At 35.5% G+C, this 20,628-nt stretch overlaps 1 protein-coding gene across 4 annotated transcripts in view; it reads left to right on the forward strand.

Annotated features, from left to right (window-relative positions):
* The window catches only part of LOC105256121 (protein phosphatase Slingshot homolog), a 99,173-nt gene extending 78,921 nt beyond the window's left edge, over positions 1-20,252 (forward strand). For all 4 annotated transcript variants that reach the window (XM_011265800.3, XM_011265799.3, XM_011265801.3 and 1 more), the window contains 4 exons: positions 15,121-15,315; positions 16,100-16,369; positions 16,727-17,283; positions 17,646-20,252. In XM_011265800.3, coding sequence (XP_011264102.2) covers positions 15,121-15,315; positions 16,100-16,369; positions 16,727-17,283; positions 17,646-19,840 — 3,217 coding nt within the window. In that variant the 3' untranslated portion in view covers positions 19,841-20,252. The remainder of the gene's footprint in view (positions 1-15,120; positions 15,316-16,099; positions 16,370-16,726; positions 17,284-17,645) is intronic.
* Positions 20,253-20,628: the final 376 nt, after the last annotated feature.

Here is a 20,628-nt window from a genome sequence, read left to right on the forward strand (position 1 = left end):
TAATTATTATTAAATGAAAATTTTTAATAAGATTCATATAAATAAACATGATAGATTGCTAAATATTTAAGCCATAAGTTGAGACACAAAATCGATAACAAGTTGGAGTTCTTATCGTCGTGCGACGCCGCTACGCATGAATGATCCCGCTACCACGATCTCGCGAATGCGTTTCCTCATGATCGCCGATCTAAAAAGACACTGCGAGACGCGCGAGAGATGCCGTCAATTACCGGCGAGATTAACCGGTCGACGATCGGTTCGACTTCGTTGCTTCTTGCTTTATATTTCGTGCGGAGGTTGTCGACTTGGATTCGCGCGTTTTCACTTTTTGTCAGAGAAACCACCGCGCCGATTTCAGCGTAAAGTCGCTTTCACGTTCTCCGATATTGAGTCCGCGATTTATCGTTGTCAAAGTCGCAGCGATATCCGTTACGTTTCTTCAACCTGGAAAAGTAATACTATTTTGCTCAAGTACGAGGCACTAGATGTGCCCTCCAGGGTAATATGAAAGTGAAACATATGGGAATATATTTCTCTCTTGAAAAGAAAAGTATCAAAATATTCGTGTCACTTTCCATATCGTTTTGCAAATCGAATTATACATTACATTTATTTTTTCTAACAAATCATAAGTCACCTATTCGGTATTAATTCGTCTTCCAGTATGAGATTTGGAAAGTAAAATAAATTAGTAAAATAAATTAGTAAAATAAATTAGTAAATTTAATATATAAAATTAATATAAATTTAATATATAAATTAAGAATAAATTTATTATAATTGTTCGACATTCGAAAGAGAGATTTCTTCATTTTTATCTTATACTATATTGTTCCGTTCTATTTAAAATAACGCAGGATTAATCCGCATAAATTTCGTTATCGCAATCGTTGCTGCTCACTCACTTTGCCTAGTTCAACGCAGACCATCGTTTCATGTATGCACGTTTGCACGCACGCTTGCACATTCGCTAAAAGGCCGTGATATATGGTGCTCGATAGAATTCGTGTGTTTGTTGTATTGTCGGACGAACGAACGATAACTTTATTCTCATCTGCGCCACATTGACGGCCGTGTTTCCCAGATAACTGAGGCAAATTCGTGTTTCCTACATTATCTTACCTGCCTTATGTTACCTTGGCTTCATTATCGTATCTCAATGTCCGATTCTCTACCTAAAACATAACAAGAGCAAAATATGAGTAGTATCGAACTTTATACTTTGAAGCAAAACACTAAGAAAAGATAACATTTAACTGATATTGACTGATGCTTTTCCAATCATTATCGATTCGGATTAATTGTATTTTGTATTAACATTAAAGTATCTCATTCTGTAAAGTGCAAGAAAAATTTAAAATAATATATAACAATCATATCTGATATTTAAAACGAGAAATTTTTTTTTCGTACATTAAATGCAAATCTTCTTGTATATATCTGTAGCATTATCTTCCTCGTGTCAATCGTCGGCGCGATAGCTTTTCAAGCAACTATTTCGAACTTTCACCACCCACCCGAGTCTCGACTCGCATCTATTGTGTCGTTCCCTTGTTTTCCCTGTCATATCGAATTTCCTTCGTAAGGGCGTGCCGGAGATAACTTTCCAAACTGATAGAAGAGAATGCTAGAACGATAGACGTGGATGATAACATTCTCTCTTGAGCGTCTCTTTCATTGCGTAATCGTGATAACATGGCGGTTGATATCCATGACACAAAACTACGATCGATTTGCATATCTATATATGCGTAACGCCTATCGTCTATCTTCCCGAATCCTTTTCTAATTTGTTATTTTCTTTGACTAGTCAACTTTTAGTTATATGTAAAATGAAATAATATAATTTAAACATATATGTAAAATATTATAGAAATATTAATTAAAATATTCAGTTTAAGGAGATTAATTTAAAAAATAAAAAATAAATTAATTTGCATAAAATTAAATTATTTATATAATTTTACACAAAACAATTCTTGCAATTTTATAAGCCTTACAATATATATTGTACTTTGACAAAATTAATCTGGTAATTTTATAGAATGCACACAAGTTTACATTCTTATGTCATATTAAAGAAAAGCTGGACATATTTGCTGGATTTTTTTCGCATACGGAAAGATAATTTAAAATAATACAGATACTACGCAAAAAAGGAAATGTAAAGTTTTATCAATTTTAATTAATATGTTACTGTCCCTCATTTAGCTTCTGCATTACAACATTCTCAAGTCTTTAGCCGTTGCTTATTTCAGTTGTCGTCATTCGTTACGGCAGTACATCTTCACGAAAATAATTTACATACCTTTTAACTTTAAGTCGGTTACGCACCTCTTTCTTTTCTTTCCTCCCTGACTCATTTTCTCTCACTCAAGTATCGAATCTTGTATAACAAACAATGACAAAGGGTCGTTAGAGAGTAGAATTTGTTCTGGTTGGAAAGCTGATCGTTATCCCATTATCCTAGTAGCTTCGGTGCTCGTTCGAAGATAGAAAATATGTCACCATACATCCTTCGTCGAGTTGCCTCTGGTACTAGAAGTCGATCTAGCTTGGGAAAGCTTAGCCGCGAGCGTTGCTTTATATCATATATGTCCTCTCTCCTTTTAGCCTTTTTTCCAAACCACCCTATTAAACTATCATATTCGATCGACAGAAATTAATACATGATTGTTCAATAATTATCGTAAAATGTGTATATATAAATAAAAATGATCGTATACATATTTCTCGGTGCGTGTAATTATAAATTTCTCCTTTTTGCGTAAATATTCTTGCCGCGACTCTTAATTTAGAAATCTGTACTGAGAAAAAAATCTGGTTGCATTAATTAGAATTCTGGTAGATTCAACCAGTGTCTGTTGGAAAATGGACGACCCAGAAGTCTTGTAGGAATTACCAGATGAATCTGATTAATTTCTTCCTGTTAAATTTTCCAAATTTTCTGGTTAATAATAAACTCGCCAGCATCAAATCGTCTAAAATTTTTTTCCATCTAATCTCAAAAGTCTGTTTAATTCCAACAAGATTATTGGATAAATTCAATCCAGATTATTGAATAAATTATTTTAAATTCAGTTTGTTAGAAATTAAACTGATAAACAGTGATGCAAGAAGAAGATGCAGCTCAAACACACACAATCAGAGAGCTAGCGTCCTATTTCTGGCACTACTGCTCGTAAGAGAAAAAAAATATACTTTGGATTTAATGTTATACTAGTTCTTTATATACATTTCGTGGCAAATATTGAATACGAGTTATGTTAAGAAGCAAAGAAATTAATGTAACAAGAAATTTTATAGATCCAGCCAGAAAATACTAATCAAATTCTTATAGTAAAATCTATTAAACGTTCTAGTTATAAAAAATCGAGTCTCATCATGATAACTAGAAATTCTTGTTTGATTTAACCAAAATGCCTTTAATCATATACGTCTTGTTGGTACAATCAAACGATTTTTCTCAGTGTGGAGTCTCTCGATCGCACATAGTGCTCCTTCCGGAGCAAAGTTTCACGAAGAAATCTCGCAAGAGGCTTTTAAAATAGGTTAATGGGTATCTATATTATTTATTCGCCGTTTTCGCTTTACGAGCGAGATAAACCTCGGGGGGGGGTTTCTCATCCATAGCATTGCGCACAATGAAACCAAAAGCGCAATGCGCGATTCGGCCGCTGCTCCATTTAATTGTTTTTCACGGTCCGGTGCATAGGATCCGACTGTAGGAGACTGCACGCCGGGTGTCGGAGAAAAGAGCGAGAGAGAGAGAGAAAGAGAGAGATCCCTATCGGCGACCGCTGGTTAACGCCTTAACCGAGGTGGCACCCGTTGATGTCACCGCCGGCCGTTCTCGCTCCCGTGCACGAGTGTGCGGCATAATCGTTTCCATTCCTTTCACTGTTGTCGCCGCCACCTGGGGAACAGGTTGTCGGGGAGACGGGACGAGCTCGCTAGTTTTGTGCGCTATCTCGCGATGGAAAGATCAAAGGGAATGGTGGATCATACCACCGATAAATCTATCGGCGGTACAGTCAGACTTAAATTCATATCTGCCTCTTCTCGCCTCTTCTCGCACCCAATGAGCACATATACATACACCTACGCAGACACGATGCTCTTTTAATCATGATGCACTTTAAACGCTTACGTTGTACGATAAAGAGAAAAGCCACACGAAGAACTTGCAACCACGCAATTAATCCCCTTAAAGGTCGCATACGGGTCATTTTGACTTTATCGAGATATTTTAATAATAGAATATCTCAAAGACCCCCTAATCGATAAAGTGAAATGTTTAAAATTTATTTTTCAACTTTTGTCGTACATGATCTTAACATCTTCTACAAATGTTGAGGAATATGTGTAGATTTTTTTTCAACCGCTTTGAGACAGCCAAAATTGACAAGACCTTATGACCTATATATGATAAGAATAGAGTGAAAAAGTATGACCTACAAAGATTAATATTTTCAATAAAGAGAAATCGTGAAAATATATTAATTCAGCTTTTAAAAATATGTATTATTTAAATGCAATTATCGCGATTAAGAGCATAAGTATATCAGAGTGAAATGTAAATTATTGCGGAAATATTAATAAATGTAAAAGTGCAAAATATTCGGGCATCTTTTCGGTTTTCTCGCAATTATTATTTAATTTCGCAAAAAAATTATTAAACCCAGGCGTTGAATTTCTGCGTTTGAAAAAAATATAGATATATAAGAAAATGACAGAAAGAAACACAAGGTGTACATTCAAATTGAAATTATTATCAAGGTATATTTTCAGGATCACGCGTGTCCGAAATCGCATTTGAAATGTTCCTCGACAATTGAATATGAAAAATTAATTCTTTCCCAATTAAAAGCATCAGTCATTTGCTTTTTTAATTTTTTTTTTCATTAAATTGTAAAATATTTTTTTCTGAGTCAGTAAATTTCATTTTACATGTATTTACTTGAATCGTATACTTATGCTGGATTTGAAAGCGCGATAAATTCGTACAATTTCCCGGCTTTCTATTATAGATATTTTCGAAAAATATATATGTTGAGATTCATCACAATACTTTCTTCAAAAGCGTTTCATCGCCATCTCTCGATCGTGGAAATTAATGAATTATTCCGATAGTGATGATACATCGCAGGAAAGATTATCGCGTGCGCGGATATAAAAATATAAATCGATAACCGCAACTTTTCTATATCACTTATCTAAAATCGCAAACACATGTTACCTCGTATTGATGATCTTGATCCGATCGCTGGCGATTCGCTTTCCAATTTCGAGCAATCGTAGAGTGCTCATGCTCCATATATTCGATATAAGACATATAACGCCTTATTTGTTCGGAATAATCACAGTCTCACTTCCATGCATGTTGTCTGTGTCCGTTTTTGTCGTAATAAATAGTGCAAGCTGACAATGCCGAAATGGATTTGCTGTCGTCGGTAACTTTCGCGATAGCCCTCGTAGACATCTCGCGGAAGAAGGCCAGAAAGCGGTTACACACAAAGATTTCTGCAACGATTGTTCCACTTTTGCGCGACGTAAAGATTCTTGTAAAGATCTTTGGGCCATCCTAACCGCAAAACAAGAATAATAGGCCCGTAACAGAAGTCGAGCGAATAAACGTCCTCTCTTTACGACACTTTCTTCGTTCTGGATGCGGGTAATGCTATTCTCGAAACGTTTTACGATGCGCAGTTACATTCCGGAGGATATTTCTGCATACTGACTTTTAAAGTCGTTGTCAGTCATTGTCGTTGATATCTATTATTTAACTGTTTTTTTATATATATATAAGATGCTCAAAATTATTTTGCATTCTTAAATCAACTTTAATCAAGCTTTTTCTTTCAACGGAAAGATGCTGCGATTCTATAATTCTGAATTATAAATGATTGAAAGCAGCTTAATAAAAAACTTGTTTCGAAAATGCAAATAATATTTTAATAATTAAATATGTATAAAAGAGCAAGGAATATTTCAACTTTTTCAAATAAATTTTCTCCGAGAAAGAGAGGAAGAGCTTTATCATCAAGTCGATTAAACTGAAAAAATTTATCGGCGAATATGCAACATCCATTTGAATTTATTTATAATTAAAATAAATGATAAGCCTATTTTTTTGCCAAAATCAATGGCCAACCGATGTGCGATTGATAAGTGCTCTGTTATCTCTTGTTATCAGCCAAATCGCGATATGCGATTTAGAACATCATTAATCAGCAATGTCAGATACGATTTGGCAAGTAAATCTTTCTCGATGCTAAACGAGTTTCACATATAGGCAAACGTGATATATTGTCTTCTTGACATCCGTCTTTATTCTCTAGACCATAGTAAATTTCAAAAGAAAATTAATCATTATCGCGATATTAAATCAGATATGCATTTGCCATTCGCGATCCATCTTGGCGTGACGTTCGAATAATGTAGGGATTTTTAAATGCTTTTCAATGTGCTTTAAAAAATATTTGCTAAAGATAAATTTTTAAGAGTAATTAAAATTTTGATCAGGGATCGACTGATGACTTGTTACACTTTTTTGATATTGTTATGTAACTCGCATAGGATATCGGATCAGTTTTCACTGTTTTTAACTTTGTTCGAAATAATATATAATAATAATATTATATGTCACATGATAACTTTGTTTATAAAGAAAATTATTTGTAGAAAAATTTTTTGTATCTTGCGCTCGCAACGCTTTTAAATAATACATGGTGCCTTTGAAAACTGGTCAAACACGGAGAAAGAAGCAGCAGGTGCATCTTTGCTGCTTTTGCGGCGAGCTACATCTGCGTTTCGCGATAAGCAGACTCCCTTCATTGTTCCATTCTCGAATATCATTGCATTATTTGCGAATCAGTCGAGTTTTTTTTATTGCGATTTTATATTATTTGAGTGAACAAAAAGCTTATTGAGAATTTTATGGCAAAAATTGCTAACGTTTCTCTTTAATATATTATATTATTTTGCAACACATTTTAAGATTTATTATTAATTGTTCATATTTATTCTCTATAATTATTTTCTTTACGAACATATAAAGAAACATTTGATATTCAGAAACCAAAACTCGTTCAATTTTGTGACAGTTGCGTGTTTTAAAATTATTTTAAAACATTTATTAGTTTTTTAATTAATTATATAATTTTTAGATTAATTTGTAAATAATATTAATCAAACATATTTAACGTATAAATACGATTCGTAAAAGTGATTCCGTATATTGCATATATCAGGATTGAGCAAAATCTTTCTTTACTGCGATGACAAGGCAAATTCCGGAATAATGATAGGCATTTGTCAACGAACGGTTGGCCAACGCGCATCAGACAGCGTGTTTTTGCGAGCGAATTTTGTTCCAAATCGGGGAAACTGAGTGGCCTTGCGAACCCTCGACAGGGGCTTAGTACAGGGTGCTACGTATTGCGTACAAAGGAAACGAGACGCGTCTGTCTGAGCCTCGTAGGGGCAATTCTACGACCTTGACAAGAATAACTCGACAAGGTCGAAGCGATTGAGAATACGCTGATATCCTGTACTTTTTATATAACACTTTTTTATTCTATCTATTTCTGTGGATTATTAGGAATTTCGAAAAAAAGAGAAGGGCTATCCATACTTAAAATTAAATCTTTCCCAATGCTTGGAAATCTTGTTAAGTAAATTAATATAGACTTACACGTTACTTATTTTTTCGATTACAAGTATATTGAATTTTTAGAGATGAGATTGCTGCAAATGTAAAAAGAAAAATATTAAAGAATTTTAAAAGTTAGAAACATGGAAGAAATGTCGGAAAAAATTCACGGTTAGAAAATTACTAGGAAAAATTTATGAAACTTACTTGCTGTGATGGACGCAGAAGCAAAATAAAAGATGGAACTTGCTTGTCTGAAATATCTATAATTTTTTGCAAAGAATTATTTTAGAAATTTTTACTCGTGCATAATATATACTTATACATCATATTTACATGTACCATATACCCCTATTGAAAATAATTTAATTCTTAAATTTAACTATAAAGGGGGAAGATGCAACGTTGGGAATATCGTATTTCTCGAAATATTCTTGACTGATTTGTTTTCTCAAACAATTGATTTAATTGAGATACAGTTTTGACAGATTTGTATGATTTTAATTTTGTTTGGTCTAATTATAAAATTGCATCATCTCTTATCGTGCAGTTTTAATCGAGAGTATTTTTGAATGACAAAACATTTACGGAAAAATGCACGACGTTTTCACTCAATTATTTCGGGTTTCGTTAGGGAAGTACGTGTTATGCGTGCAATTCTCTTGTTCACCCATAGACGATTTATCTTCGAGCTTTCTCTTTTGCTTGATTTCGCATTCTTCGGACTGTCTTGGCACGCATCCAGATGACAATTCACTTAGGAAATCATTTTAACGTACAAAATGACAATACAGTAGCACGCAATAAAATTGTATTTTGATCAACAAACCAGATTTGGATTTTCAAGTATTTAATATTTTTCCGGAAACAGTTTGATTCTGAAAAATTATAATCTATGCATATTCTGGTTATATATTTTCCGAATAATTGTTTAATCAATAAATATATCATTGTGTATAGTAATGATTAAATATACATATTTTATTTTCGATCGTACTACTAACTTTTCACGCATTATAACGTCGCAGTATATTATTCAAATACCTGCGTAGGAACATTTTACATTACACACTTAGCTGTGGAATACATGAAACATACATACGCGTTTCTTGTATGCAATTATTCATCCTGTATAATTGGCTATGTTATCTCTATGATTTGCGCGATGACAAGCTGGAGACGAGACATCTTTTTTTGACTTTTATGCGAGATGAACATGCATCTCAAACATTCAGCAATTTAAATATCTCTCTACCAGCTACTTGACACACAAACATACACTTATTTTTCTGTATTTAAATTAGCAATATAACTTTATTATTAAAAAAGAGGATGATTAGAGGATAATCTTAAAATGTATTTTACGTTAGTCTAGTTTACGTCAAACCCAGCTCTCTTTTTAGTTTTTAATTAGTTTTATTTAGTAGGTCATAATGTGTCCCCGATCAAGATCGATTAATCGAATGTCAGCGTGTTAGCGATGACATCAAGTGGGATTCGGGACTATGCGATGGGTCTGTAACAGACGTTTCACCAACCGTTCCATTTATGTTCCACCGATGACGCGACTCATTACAATTAACGATCATGTCATGCCTAGAGGCTCAGTCTGCCTCCCGCTGTTCTTCTCGCCGGGTGATCGTGTAAAAGCTCTCGCATCTTAGACCGGGTCACAATTCTCGGTTGTTTCAACGACCGTGGGAAACATTAATCTCGAATTCTTTTTTAATAAAAGTGCAATTTAAATATAATAATTGTGGAAAATTTTAAAAGTTGGTAAAAGATGATAAAAACAGTATTATTGTGGAATATAAAATGTAATCGCACAGATGCGTGTAGCTCTTGCAAATGTATAAATAGCAAGTACAAATGCATGGATATTATATTTTTCTCGTTGTTATTAATTTTAATTTTGAAATGACAAGTGCGGATTTATCAAATTCTCATCAAGATAATTTTAAGACATTATTTGACTACGATTGGGAATGTTATGTTTTAACGAGGTAATGAATCTCACGAGTTCTTTCGACAACTTAGATTTTTATATAATAGTATGACTTTTCTTAATTTAAAATGTACTCATCATTTCTTACGACTTAAAAATATATAGAAAGTGTCGTTTAATTAGAAAAATCGCTTACATAAGACGTATATGAAAATTCTATATATTTATGATGAGTACAGAGTGTTATCCTTGAAAAGATTCAGGCCATATATTTTCGGTGCGTTAACCCGCCGCTCTTATTGGTTCTCTTGCTCGTAGATTCAAAGGTGGCCATTACGTAAAAGTTTAATTATAGTATCCTGACGGCTCCCGTCGATGATCATCGCTCGTTGCGTAAAATTTTTCTAGACGTTAATTGACGCGTAAAGACATACGCGTACACACATCTTTCCTACGAGTAGCAACTCTCTCGGTTTCTTACGCACCGTCAAGAAAACGGAAGTGGTCTTATCTAATCGTTGCCGAGTCGATGCGGAACGGCAACAATTTCTTGCATGGTGTTTACTACGCTTAAGAAAGTGGCACGCGTTTTCCCTAAACATTCGTCGCCAAAGAATTTAAATTTTTCAGCGAGTCAGTGAAATTGTAGAAATGACGCGAGTGACTCGAGCAATATTTAGAAATCTAATGTCTCTTAATTTTTTTTTTGTACACTTTAAATCAAATTTCGAAAATTAAAAATTAATAATTATGTTTTTTTATCTTGAAATTTTGAATTATAAAGTAAAAGTCACAAGAAGATTTACAAATTTTATAATTAAGATCGATCAAATATACGAGATCAAATTTTATTATTAAGATTGAACATGGGTAAGAATACATTTGAAAGATTAACATTTCATTTAACGGAATACTCGAAAACGATTACTATGTTATTAATAATCGATGTTTTTTTGCATCTTTTTTTGTACATTTGCATTTATGTTTGTATAAATGAACATTATTTATTAATAAATTTATAAGACTACTTCAATTGGAACATACAAGTACATACGTGCGCATTTTATAAATGGCAAGAATTATTTGTGTGAATTCTCTCATCTCTGGACCGTAATCCAAGATGCCGGACACAGGTATTGCCGACCCTTAACGAAATTGATCTGCCCTTTAAAGGTTAAAGAAATTGCAAGGCCTGACGGTTATCTCCTTCGCTTGAAACATTGCAAGAACTTTGAAATGAAATTTATTACTCATACGGCTACCTAAGGAAGGTCAAGGTATCAAAAGGCCAAGCAGTTCCTCCCTCCCAGAAGTTTCTTAATAATGCGGCTTCGCGATCGGTAGAGCAGATAAAATTACGAGATATACAATGCGTGTTTCGTCATCATTCATGAATAAATCGTAGATCAAAGCCTAGACAAAGTATTATGTGGCAACGCGAGATTTGTGAAAAAAATACTAAATTCTCCTGTTACATCGACCTAAATTTCAATATGCGTTTATAATTCACTGATCGATTTATTGATCGCTTCACGAAAATGGACACTGAATATCCGCGAATATCGCGTATCGCAAAACTATATTTAAATGTATTTAAACTATAAAATCCAAGAATTTAATGTCTGGGCACATCATAGACTAGTTAATGCAAATTAGAAATCATTAGAAATTAAAGAATTTTAAAAAACTATTGCAAATATAATTATTTTAATTTTTTTATTATTTTTTATTACAAATAAATTATTTCAACTAAATTTTTAATTAAGACTTGCTTAATGTTATTGTGCTTACTATCGGAAATAAAGAATTATGCGAAAGATAATTAATATATCTTATATTAAATTTTCAATAAGGAGAAATCTTGATTTTTTCGAAATTTATATTGACAAAAAAAATATATATATATCATATATATGTATTCCATTTATATGTATCCACATACATATATGTATCCACATATTCCGTTTTATTCTATTGATTCATAACGTCTCGTAGATATGACGCATAGAAATCAGACAGATGTCTGTACAAAAAAATCTTACCTTCGACCGATGTCAATTATCTATGTGCCGTAGAAGAAAAATCTTCGTATTTGTAAAATATGGATACTTTGCATACTCACTTAAATTCTTCTTATATGTCTTTATTTCTTGACTACTTCCTCTTACGTGACTGGTATTTCCAACATATATTTAGCGTCACGATTGTAACTTACAACCAGTGTATGCCGTTACTCTTCATTTGCAATTTTATAACTACATTAATAATTAATATTATCATATTTTCTATTTGATTTAATGCGTTCATCGAATAGAGGATTGTTTTCACGAAAAAATAATTGAGCATATAGGTATATAAATAATATTAAGTTTTTGTCTTTTATGGGAAAGTATAGAAATCTTATTTCGGAAAATTGAATAATCAATATTTTAAAGTATCTTTCTTCTCGTGCACATTGAATTATATTGAAAAATTTAATTTTTTAAAATTGATATTCTATATGTGACATCTTTCAGAAATATTATATTTTATTAGATGTTATAATACTCTTCATATATGCGTATGACGTCTCGATGATGAATCCCGTGGTCGCTATTGAGAGTTAGCGTCCATTGTACGTTCATAGCGGTTTTCTAGCAGCAAGCCTATGACCAGCTTTCCCGATAGCAATCCGCGAAACCGGCAGACTTCCTGGATGTTGGAATCCTTGGAACTTTATAGCTTTAGTTTCTACGGCGGTCTTCAACTATCTTCTTTTGTACGCGAGAACCTCTAGAAGCGTAAATTCTTGTGATAGCGTGCTCAAGTGTATTTCTGAATTGAATTCTAATATATATATATATATCCTCTTCGTTATCTATTTATTCTCTTGAATCAAGAATGAGGAATACAAAAATAAAAGATCTGCAGCTTCAGGTTTTAATTGAAGTATACATTTTAGAAAAATGTATAGTTATATATATACGTAGTTATATTTTTTTTAAATATCCATATTATATTTTATGTTAAATTATTTCAAAATTATTTCTTTATTTTATGATTTCTTTTTTATTATTTTGTTATCATTTATTTTCAAATAGAGATTTCTATCTAATTGCTACAAGTATGATTAAAAAGTTGATCTGCGTGTGGAATTTGAGCGGAACTGAATCAAGAGATGGAGTTTAAGATGAAAACATCAAATTTCTGTTCCCTTTATGATTTTCGAATATTGCACCTTTTACAAATTGTTATATTTTTAATCATAACAATTGTGTCCGACACTCGGTTAAGCTTCTTATCACAATTCGTTCTTCAAAAATGAAAGGCCGATATCGTAATTATGGGAATAGAGCGAAGATCACTAAGAAGACCTCCAACTGCGTGAAGCAAGGATAATCGGCGTTCCGTAGGGTTTACGTTCCGATGATTCTCTCGAGAACACTGTTGACTTATTGTTCGACGTGGCAAAGGGGGATATCCTCGATCACGCTTTCTTCTTATGTGGCGGCACTGTCATGGTCGAGTGCTGACGATAACAACGTTCGAGATTTCTTCGTTTCTCGGACGATTGCGAAATGTCATCGGAAATATTTGTCAAGTGGTTTCTCACGTTGTAACAAGACGGAAAAGAGAGAAAAATTGTACACGAACTTGAATCTTGAAGAGATTCTCGCGAAATGAATGAAAAATAATCAATCGGGGATAGATGAAAAGTCATCGATTTTTCTGCATTCGCAAATAATAAATAAGGAAAGATTGTACTTCATTTTTAGTTTCATTTCATTATATATACATGTAAAGAAATTAATAGTAACATGTATAAATGTATATCAAATTTATCTAATGTGACCAAACAGGAAAGATTATTTGTTTGAAAACTAAAATTACTTTTTATATTTTATTTTTTTGTCGTTTTAATTTTTTAAAATTTGTTTTAATTTTTATTTCGAAACCTTTAATTTTAATAGCATTGTTAAATATGCATAAATAAAATGTAAAGATCGTCATCATAAATCAGAATCTTTTTTAACATAGGACTATCGCAGTTTTTATACAAATTTTTGCGAAAAACCGCAAAAATTTGCATAAACTTTCATTTATTAAATTTGTAAAAGTATATACATAAAACATTAGAAATCAGCAAAAATTTAAATGGAAAATCTTAATGATGTATAAATGGTCAATAAAATTTATCGCATTTTTCAATTTATGTAATAAAATTTATATGAGTAACAAGTCTGATTGATAGGTGTAGAATAAACAAGGCGGAGATAATATTTATCAGGATATCCTTTTCCTCATCTAGAGGAAACGATTGAACTGATTTATATGTATATCAATCTAAAACCAGGAAACTAGTTAGCGAACGCGGCCAAGTTTAAAAAATGGAAACGAAGCAAAAGTACACGTATCTACTTTTAAAAATAAAAGTAGAAAAAAATATTTACCTGAAAGTCTGAAATATCTATCTTTGTGCATTGAATTTTCATAATCGCGCAATTTTTTGATCACTTTTTTTCATATTTTGAATACAATTTGTTAGAGGAAAGTAAAAACGAACGAATCGTGAAACTTTCTTTCATGTTATTTACGTCTTATATTACTTTACATACGTCTCGCTGCGATAGCATTGTAAGATTTATCTTATTATCTGTTATTATTATCTGTTTTATTAGAACGAAGCAATGAGCGTTTCAACGCGATGCTCAGCGAACTATATCGATGACATCATGTATGTATATGAGTCTCTACAACCAGTCTCTACCAACAGATCATTTAGCAAATGTCGCAATTTAAATTTGCAACGCAGTAATCTCGACATCAGGGATCGCGTGCACAGCCTCTATTTCCCCCGACAAAAGTTTCTTAAGGTTTTATTTATGCGTCATTTTTCAAAAATGATAATCGTATATTAAAAATTACATTAAACTTGAAGTCTTTCCGTCGCGATGGAGATTGCACCTCGCACTTTGAAAAGATTTAAAGCGAGACATCGTTGCGTCCCTATTCTCAAGCAATTGGCTAATATTTTTTGCTCGCTTCCTTACGCAGCGAACATTACGTCGTGAGAATCATCGCTTAGTCTCGGAATAGAACGGGGGCGAATGGGAAAGTTACTACTTACGGTAATTTTCCTAGGGGTACGTATCTCGCGATGCGCAAGATTGACTCTCGCTGTCTAACGAAATCCGGAACACAAAGATATTTCTTGTATAAACCGTCAGCTCATACTTTAGAAAGTACACGTGCTTTCTTTGTTCTCGCAGATGATGATAACTTTCCGTCGATCTTCAAAGACCTCGCTGATAGATAGATTCGCTTCTTCACGCTTGCGAAACGTCACGTTGTAGCAGTTGTAAAACCGCAGCATCGATAATTCGGTTATTCTAGCAAAAAACATAATAGAGGGACCCTAGGGGAAAACGAGGTCGAGAAGCGAATAAACAACACGAGCCCTCCGCAAGCCAAAGTTTTTTTTTTATTTTAATCTCTTTTCAGAAAATTCTTCTAATGTTCTCATTTTTTCGTTTTCCAGGTCGGCCTTGCAGACGTTGCATAAGGTGTCCGGTAAGGCACGCGAGCAAAACTATTTTCTAGGTGGACTGTCTCACGACTGGGTCAGTTACTATGAGCAACGGATCGAGAGCGATCGGTCGTGCCTCAACGAATGGCACGCCATGGACAATCTGGAGTCCAAGAGACCGCCGTCACCGGATAGCGTTCGCACCAAGTGAGTCGAACTCTTATCACGGACCTTCGCAGACGAAACTCCAACCCTGGCCAACAGCCAGATAATAGATCGCGCGCGGAAAGCCTGCGTTTCTTGGAAGCAGTCGCGCGTTGCCTTCTCGTCGGACGATTTCGCGGACGTTCGATTTAGCTGGCGTCCCCGATTCATTTGCGTTCGGACGAAATTTTGATCGACGAGGAATATACGTATAAAACGACTCTTCCTTCGTCGAGAAACAGCTGACTATCGTGAATTTAACTTGGTTCCGTGCCAGACTCGGTAGTTCGTCGATGCGTCCTTTCTGGCTGTCTATGCAACCGCTTCGAGTCGCGTGCGATACAAGTGGAGCGTAACTTTATAGCCGTCCTTCAATTATTTCCAGTTTCTACGTCTGTTCATCCTTTCTCGAATTAACATTTCGAAACAACATTAGGTCATTCCTATTGGATTCCAATATTATGAAATCTTGGAACATACATCCGGGAAACTGATATACGTATTATATATTCGCAAAATCTTCTGCTAATTCTTCTTTCTTAATTTTTTACGTTTACGAGTCCATCTTAAACCAGTAAATAATTTCATATAAATTTTTCAAAGTTACCTATATAGAATTATAAAAATGCTCACAATTAGAAAAGAAGATTTATATTACTTTGTATTAAAATATGCGAGAAATAAAATAATCATTGATAGTTTGCCGATTTGTTGTCCTATGTATTTAATATATTTTGTCTATATAAGTAATTTATTCATAGTATATCAATAAAAATGTTTATTTTAGGCCTAGGGAGAGAGAGGAGACCGAGCGCGTGATTCGATCGACGTTGAAGGAAATTATGATGTCCGTGGATCTCGATGAAGTTACCTCCAAGTATATTAGAGGCCGACTGGAAGAAGATCTTGATATGGATCTCGGAGAATTTAAGCCGTTTATCGATCAAGAGATGCTCACTATACTAGGTCAAATGGATGCGCCAACTGAGATATTTGATCACGTTTATCTCGGGAGCGAGTGGAACGCCAGCAATTTAGAGGAACTTCAGAAAAATGGGTACGTTCGATCGCATTGCGAGATATTTCTTGCATATTTTCGTATCGTATGCAAATTTGATAGCCATTTCTAATCTTGTGTATAACGGTCTATATATTTTAATTCGGTCAACGATCGATTTTTTATGTAATTAGAATTTAAACCAAGTTCCACTTTTAAACATTATATATAGACTCGGTATTTCACTTGAAAGAATCATTATATAGATGTATCTTTATATATAATCGTTATTTCCAATATCTGGAAAACTTTGTGTGAATTGTGTATATTATCGAAAACTATCTCTCTCATTCAAAATGTATCATCTTGTTGTACTATGTACTAAACTTAACTCTAATTAGTATCTTTTAATTTCAGTGTAAGGCATATTTTGAACGTTACTCGGGAAATTGATAACTTCTTCCCGGGCATGTTCACTTATCTAAATGTACGTGTGTACGACGATGAGAAAACGGACTTGCTGAAACACTGGGATAACACATTCAAGTACATCACCAAGGCGAAGATGGAGGGGTCCAAGGTGTTGGTGCACTGCAAGATGGGAGTGTCCCGATCTGCTTCCGTTGTGATAGCTTACGCGATGAAGGCATACAACTGGGATTTCTCCCAGGCATGGAAACACGTCAAGGAGAAGCGCAATTGTATCAAGCCCAACAACAGCTTCCTCCTGCAGTTGGAAACGTACCAAGGTATTTTAGATGCGATGAAGAACAAGGAGAAACTTCAGAGGTCCAAGTCCGACACGAATCTGAAATCTCCCACGTCCGCGAAGAATCAGTCAAAAAAGGAGGAAAAATCGGATAATATAGAGAACAATATGCGGGAGATTTCAGGTTCAGAGTTGAAGAAGAGTAGCCAGAGACCAAAGAGTTGGTCACCGAATGTCAAAGTCGCCGAAAATATGTTGCCTTCCGGTAAGTAAGATTTTTTTCTATCCTATATATCTTTAACCAGTTTCGCTTCTTTTTAACGAGTTTTTGAACGGCAATGCAAAATTATTATCTTATTAATGTTTGATGTCAATGCTTAATCATAGAGCTTGTTATCGCCAAACATGACATTGTCAATCTATCGATAATTATTGACAATGTGTAAATTTTATAAAACTAGTATTTTTCTATTATTTATGCGAATTGTAATGATAAAAACCTTCCAATTGCTCATGTACTTTATAATTGAAGTAAAATGCAGTTAAAAATGTATGCGGAAAATGTACAGAATATTATTTATTTATATAGAAACAAGCGTTTTCATCGTTTATTATGTAATGTTGCAGTTCCTTTATCGCAGTCGTTGGAAAGTATCGACAAGACAGGGAACGCGGAAGTCACACGGGAGGATCTGCTCCGTGGCTCGAATCAAAAACCGGCAATAGAACAAGAGGCTCGCAACGTTCTAATGCCCTGCGACAATGGACAATCTTACAGCGTGTCGCAGAATAAAATAATGCACCTAGACCCCGCTCCCACCCCTGGCACAACACCACCTAGCGTAAAAAATAGAATTAATAAATTGGAAACTCAGGGACAGAAGAGGAAGGGTTTAGTACTCAATCTAACCAATCAATTTGAAGCGGCCAGCAGTAAACCGTCATCACCGGGATCCGACTCGGACGCGAGATCTCTGCCTCAGAGCTCAATTGCGGAGGACAACGCGAAACCAATCGAGAATGGTCACTCGCATTGCGAGCAATCGCAGGAAACGCAAGAGAGCACAGTTTCTGTTGCGAACAGAAGGCCTTCTAGAGAAGAAGTTTGGGATCCTGAAGAACAGAAGGAGAGAAAAGAAGAGACGAACCAGGAGTCCACCGAGATCAACGATAATAGTGAATGTCTAGTCTGGACTGCGTCTGCGGATGCAACATGTGTGGATTCGTGTAATGACAATAAAATTGTCGGAGATGTGAGTGTGGAGAGTGAATGTATCGCGAGTGTGGCAACGGATACGACGACATCGTCGACGTGTCCCGATAGTTTGGGAAAGAAGACTAAAAAGGACGGTGATCCATTTAGCGCTCAACTGGATCGAGTGTTTGATCGCGAAGAGAGACGGGGTGAGCTTCCTGTCACAAGGGAATCTCCAAGCAGACAAAGTTCCTGGAGTAGTTACGACAGTGCGGTGGTTCTCGACAATAATTCAGTGCATAGTTCGTGGGCTACCTTACCGTCGAGGAACAGTTCCTGGGGCTCTTACGACATGCGGCCATCCGATTTACTCGGATCCAGCGGTCTATTCCCATATGATAAGGAGGAGATACCCTGGCATCCGGGTACAGTAAAGCGCACTAAGCAAAAACTAGAAGAGGGCACGACTGTGGGCGGGGTGAAACGCGTATGCACACAAAATTCGACGTCCGCGGACGATAAGAATGACAGGTTGACCGCTGACATGGATGCGGTTGCGGTCGAAACGTACAATCCGATGCTATTGCATCATATGCCGTCGCCGTCACCGACGCGAAGAAGAGATTCGTCGCCCAGTCAAGAATACAATCTTAAAGTAGAAACAAATAGAGATTCGCCTAGTCCGGTAGGCATTGACATCTCCCTTACGTCCATACGTCAAATCGGAAGATTATCTACGAGCGCCCCTGCACCGTCCTCTTTATCCTCCGAATCCGACCTGCCACTGTCCCTGAGATCGTGCAGATCGGAAAGCGAAACGTCCAGTCCGTGCGTCGTCAATACTCCTCAATGTCCTTCCGTGAAACATCACAAAATGGTCTTGGAAAATCTGTGCAACAAGTCCGTGTTCAGTAAGCGCTGCCTCTCCGTGGACGATTCGCCAGAAGCCGAGTGTCCACGTAGCACATCTGGTATAGTAAAAAATCTGAAAAAGGAATTCGAGGCAAAGTCGACTAAGCTAGAAAGGAGCCCCGAGAACAACATGTGTGAAGGCGAAAACGCGTCACTGTCCGCACGACCAAAAAGGGACGTGAAGATTCGGAGCTTGCCCTCGTCACCGGTGATCCCGCATAACGAATCTAAGATCCAGTCGTCGTCCAGCGTCGGTGAAACCAAAGACAACAAGCAGACAAGAAGAAACGAAACTACGCCACCGTTATCGTCGCAGGATAGTACATCGGAGGATCTCTCCGTCCGAGTACTAGTGGGAAAGTACGAGGTCGCGAAGCCAGAGTCCAGGAAAAGTTCATCGGACGTGCAGTTACGCGCGCACAAAGACAAAGATTGGGACACTATGGAGGTGCATCCGCCAGCAAAATCGAAAATCGCCCCTGAATTTTCAAGAAGATCAGCGCCAATTATGATCAATAACCACTCGGCGCCTCTGTTTAACGAGGCGCCGGAAGCACCCGGTAGACCGCCAGCGGTACCGTCACCTAGCGTGGTTGTGGCCAGCGTGGTGGCAAAGGCAGCTAGCAAGAAGCAACAGCAGCATGGTAGAACTCATCCCCTCGCTAGGCTACAAGTCAGGCCTAGGCATAGCAGTCCTGTTTACAACACCATGTAAAAGTGATTAGACGATTTATTTTGCGTATGTCGAATTCTTAGACGAAACGCGAGTGCAACGGATAATTCGAAATGAAGATACCTCTGTGAATAATGCATGGGTATGTTATCGTGACGATAAAATCGTGTGTGATCTCTTCTTATTGGCGATGAAAATCAGAAAATTTCGAAGCTAAAATGGTCGCCCCAATTGTTCTAAGAATAGATCTTTTTTTTTTCTCTTTCTCTCTCTCTTTCATCATCATCGCTGCGATTGTTTGTCAATCGTTTCATTTATCGAGAAGAACGATCTTGTCATTTCGGTAATGTAACTTATTATTTATAAAACGATAATTTCACGTAAGCGTTATAGGATCTTTTACTACGAAACAACGACAGGCACTTTATGTTCCTTCTCGCCAACATATGTATATAAATATATATGTATGTGTATGTATGTATATATGTATATATATTTATGTATATGTGTATGTATGTGTGTGTATGTATGTATGTATGTGTATATATATATATATATATATATATATATATATATATATTATATATTATATATATGTATAACTTGGCTTGACGTTAGTTCAATTATTTTAAGCTTGGAAATGCAACAATTACGAGGCTGCGCGTTGAGAAGGAGGTCAACGTTAAATTAAGGAAGAGAGATATAATCGTTATTCCTTTATCACTTCGTCGTAAGTTAATGGGCTCGGAATCAAACGTGCGTTAAGAATGAAAAGTATATTATGCGATATGATGACTTAACGTGAAAAGCGGAGCGGGTTTTGGTCCGCA

The sequence above is a fragment of the Camponotus floridanus genome, unplaced genomic scaffold (genome assembly GCF_003227725.1).
Source record: "Camponotus floridanus strain SB8 unplaced genomic scaffold, Cflo_v7.5 scaffold19, whole genome shotgun sequence".
NCBI classification, from domain to species: Eukaryota; Metazoa; Arthropoda; class Insecta; order Hymenoptera; family Formicidae; genus Camponotus; species Camponotus floridanus.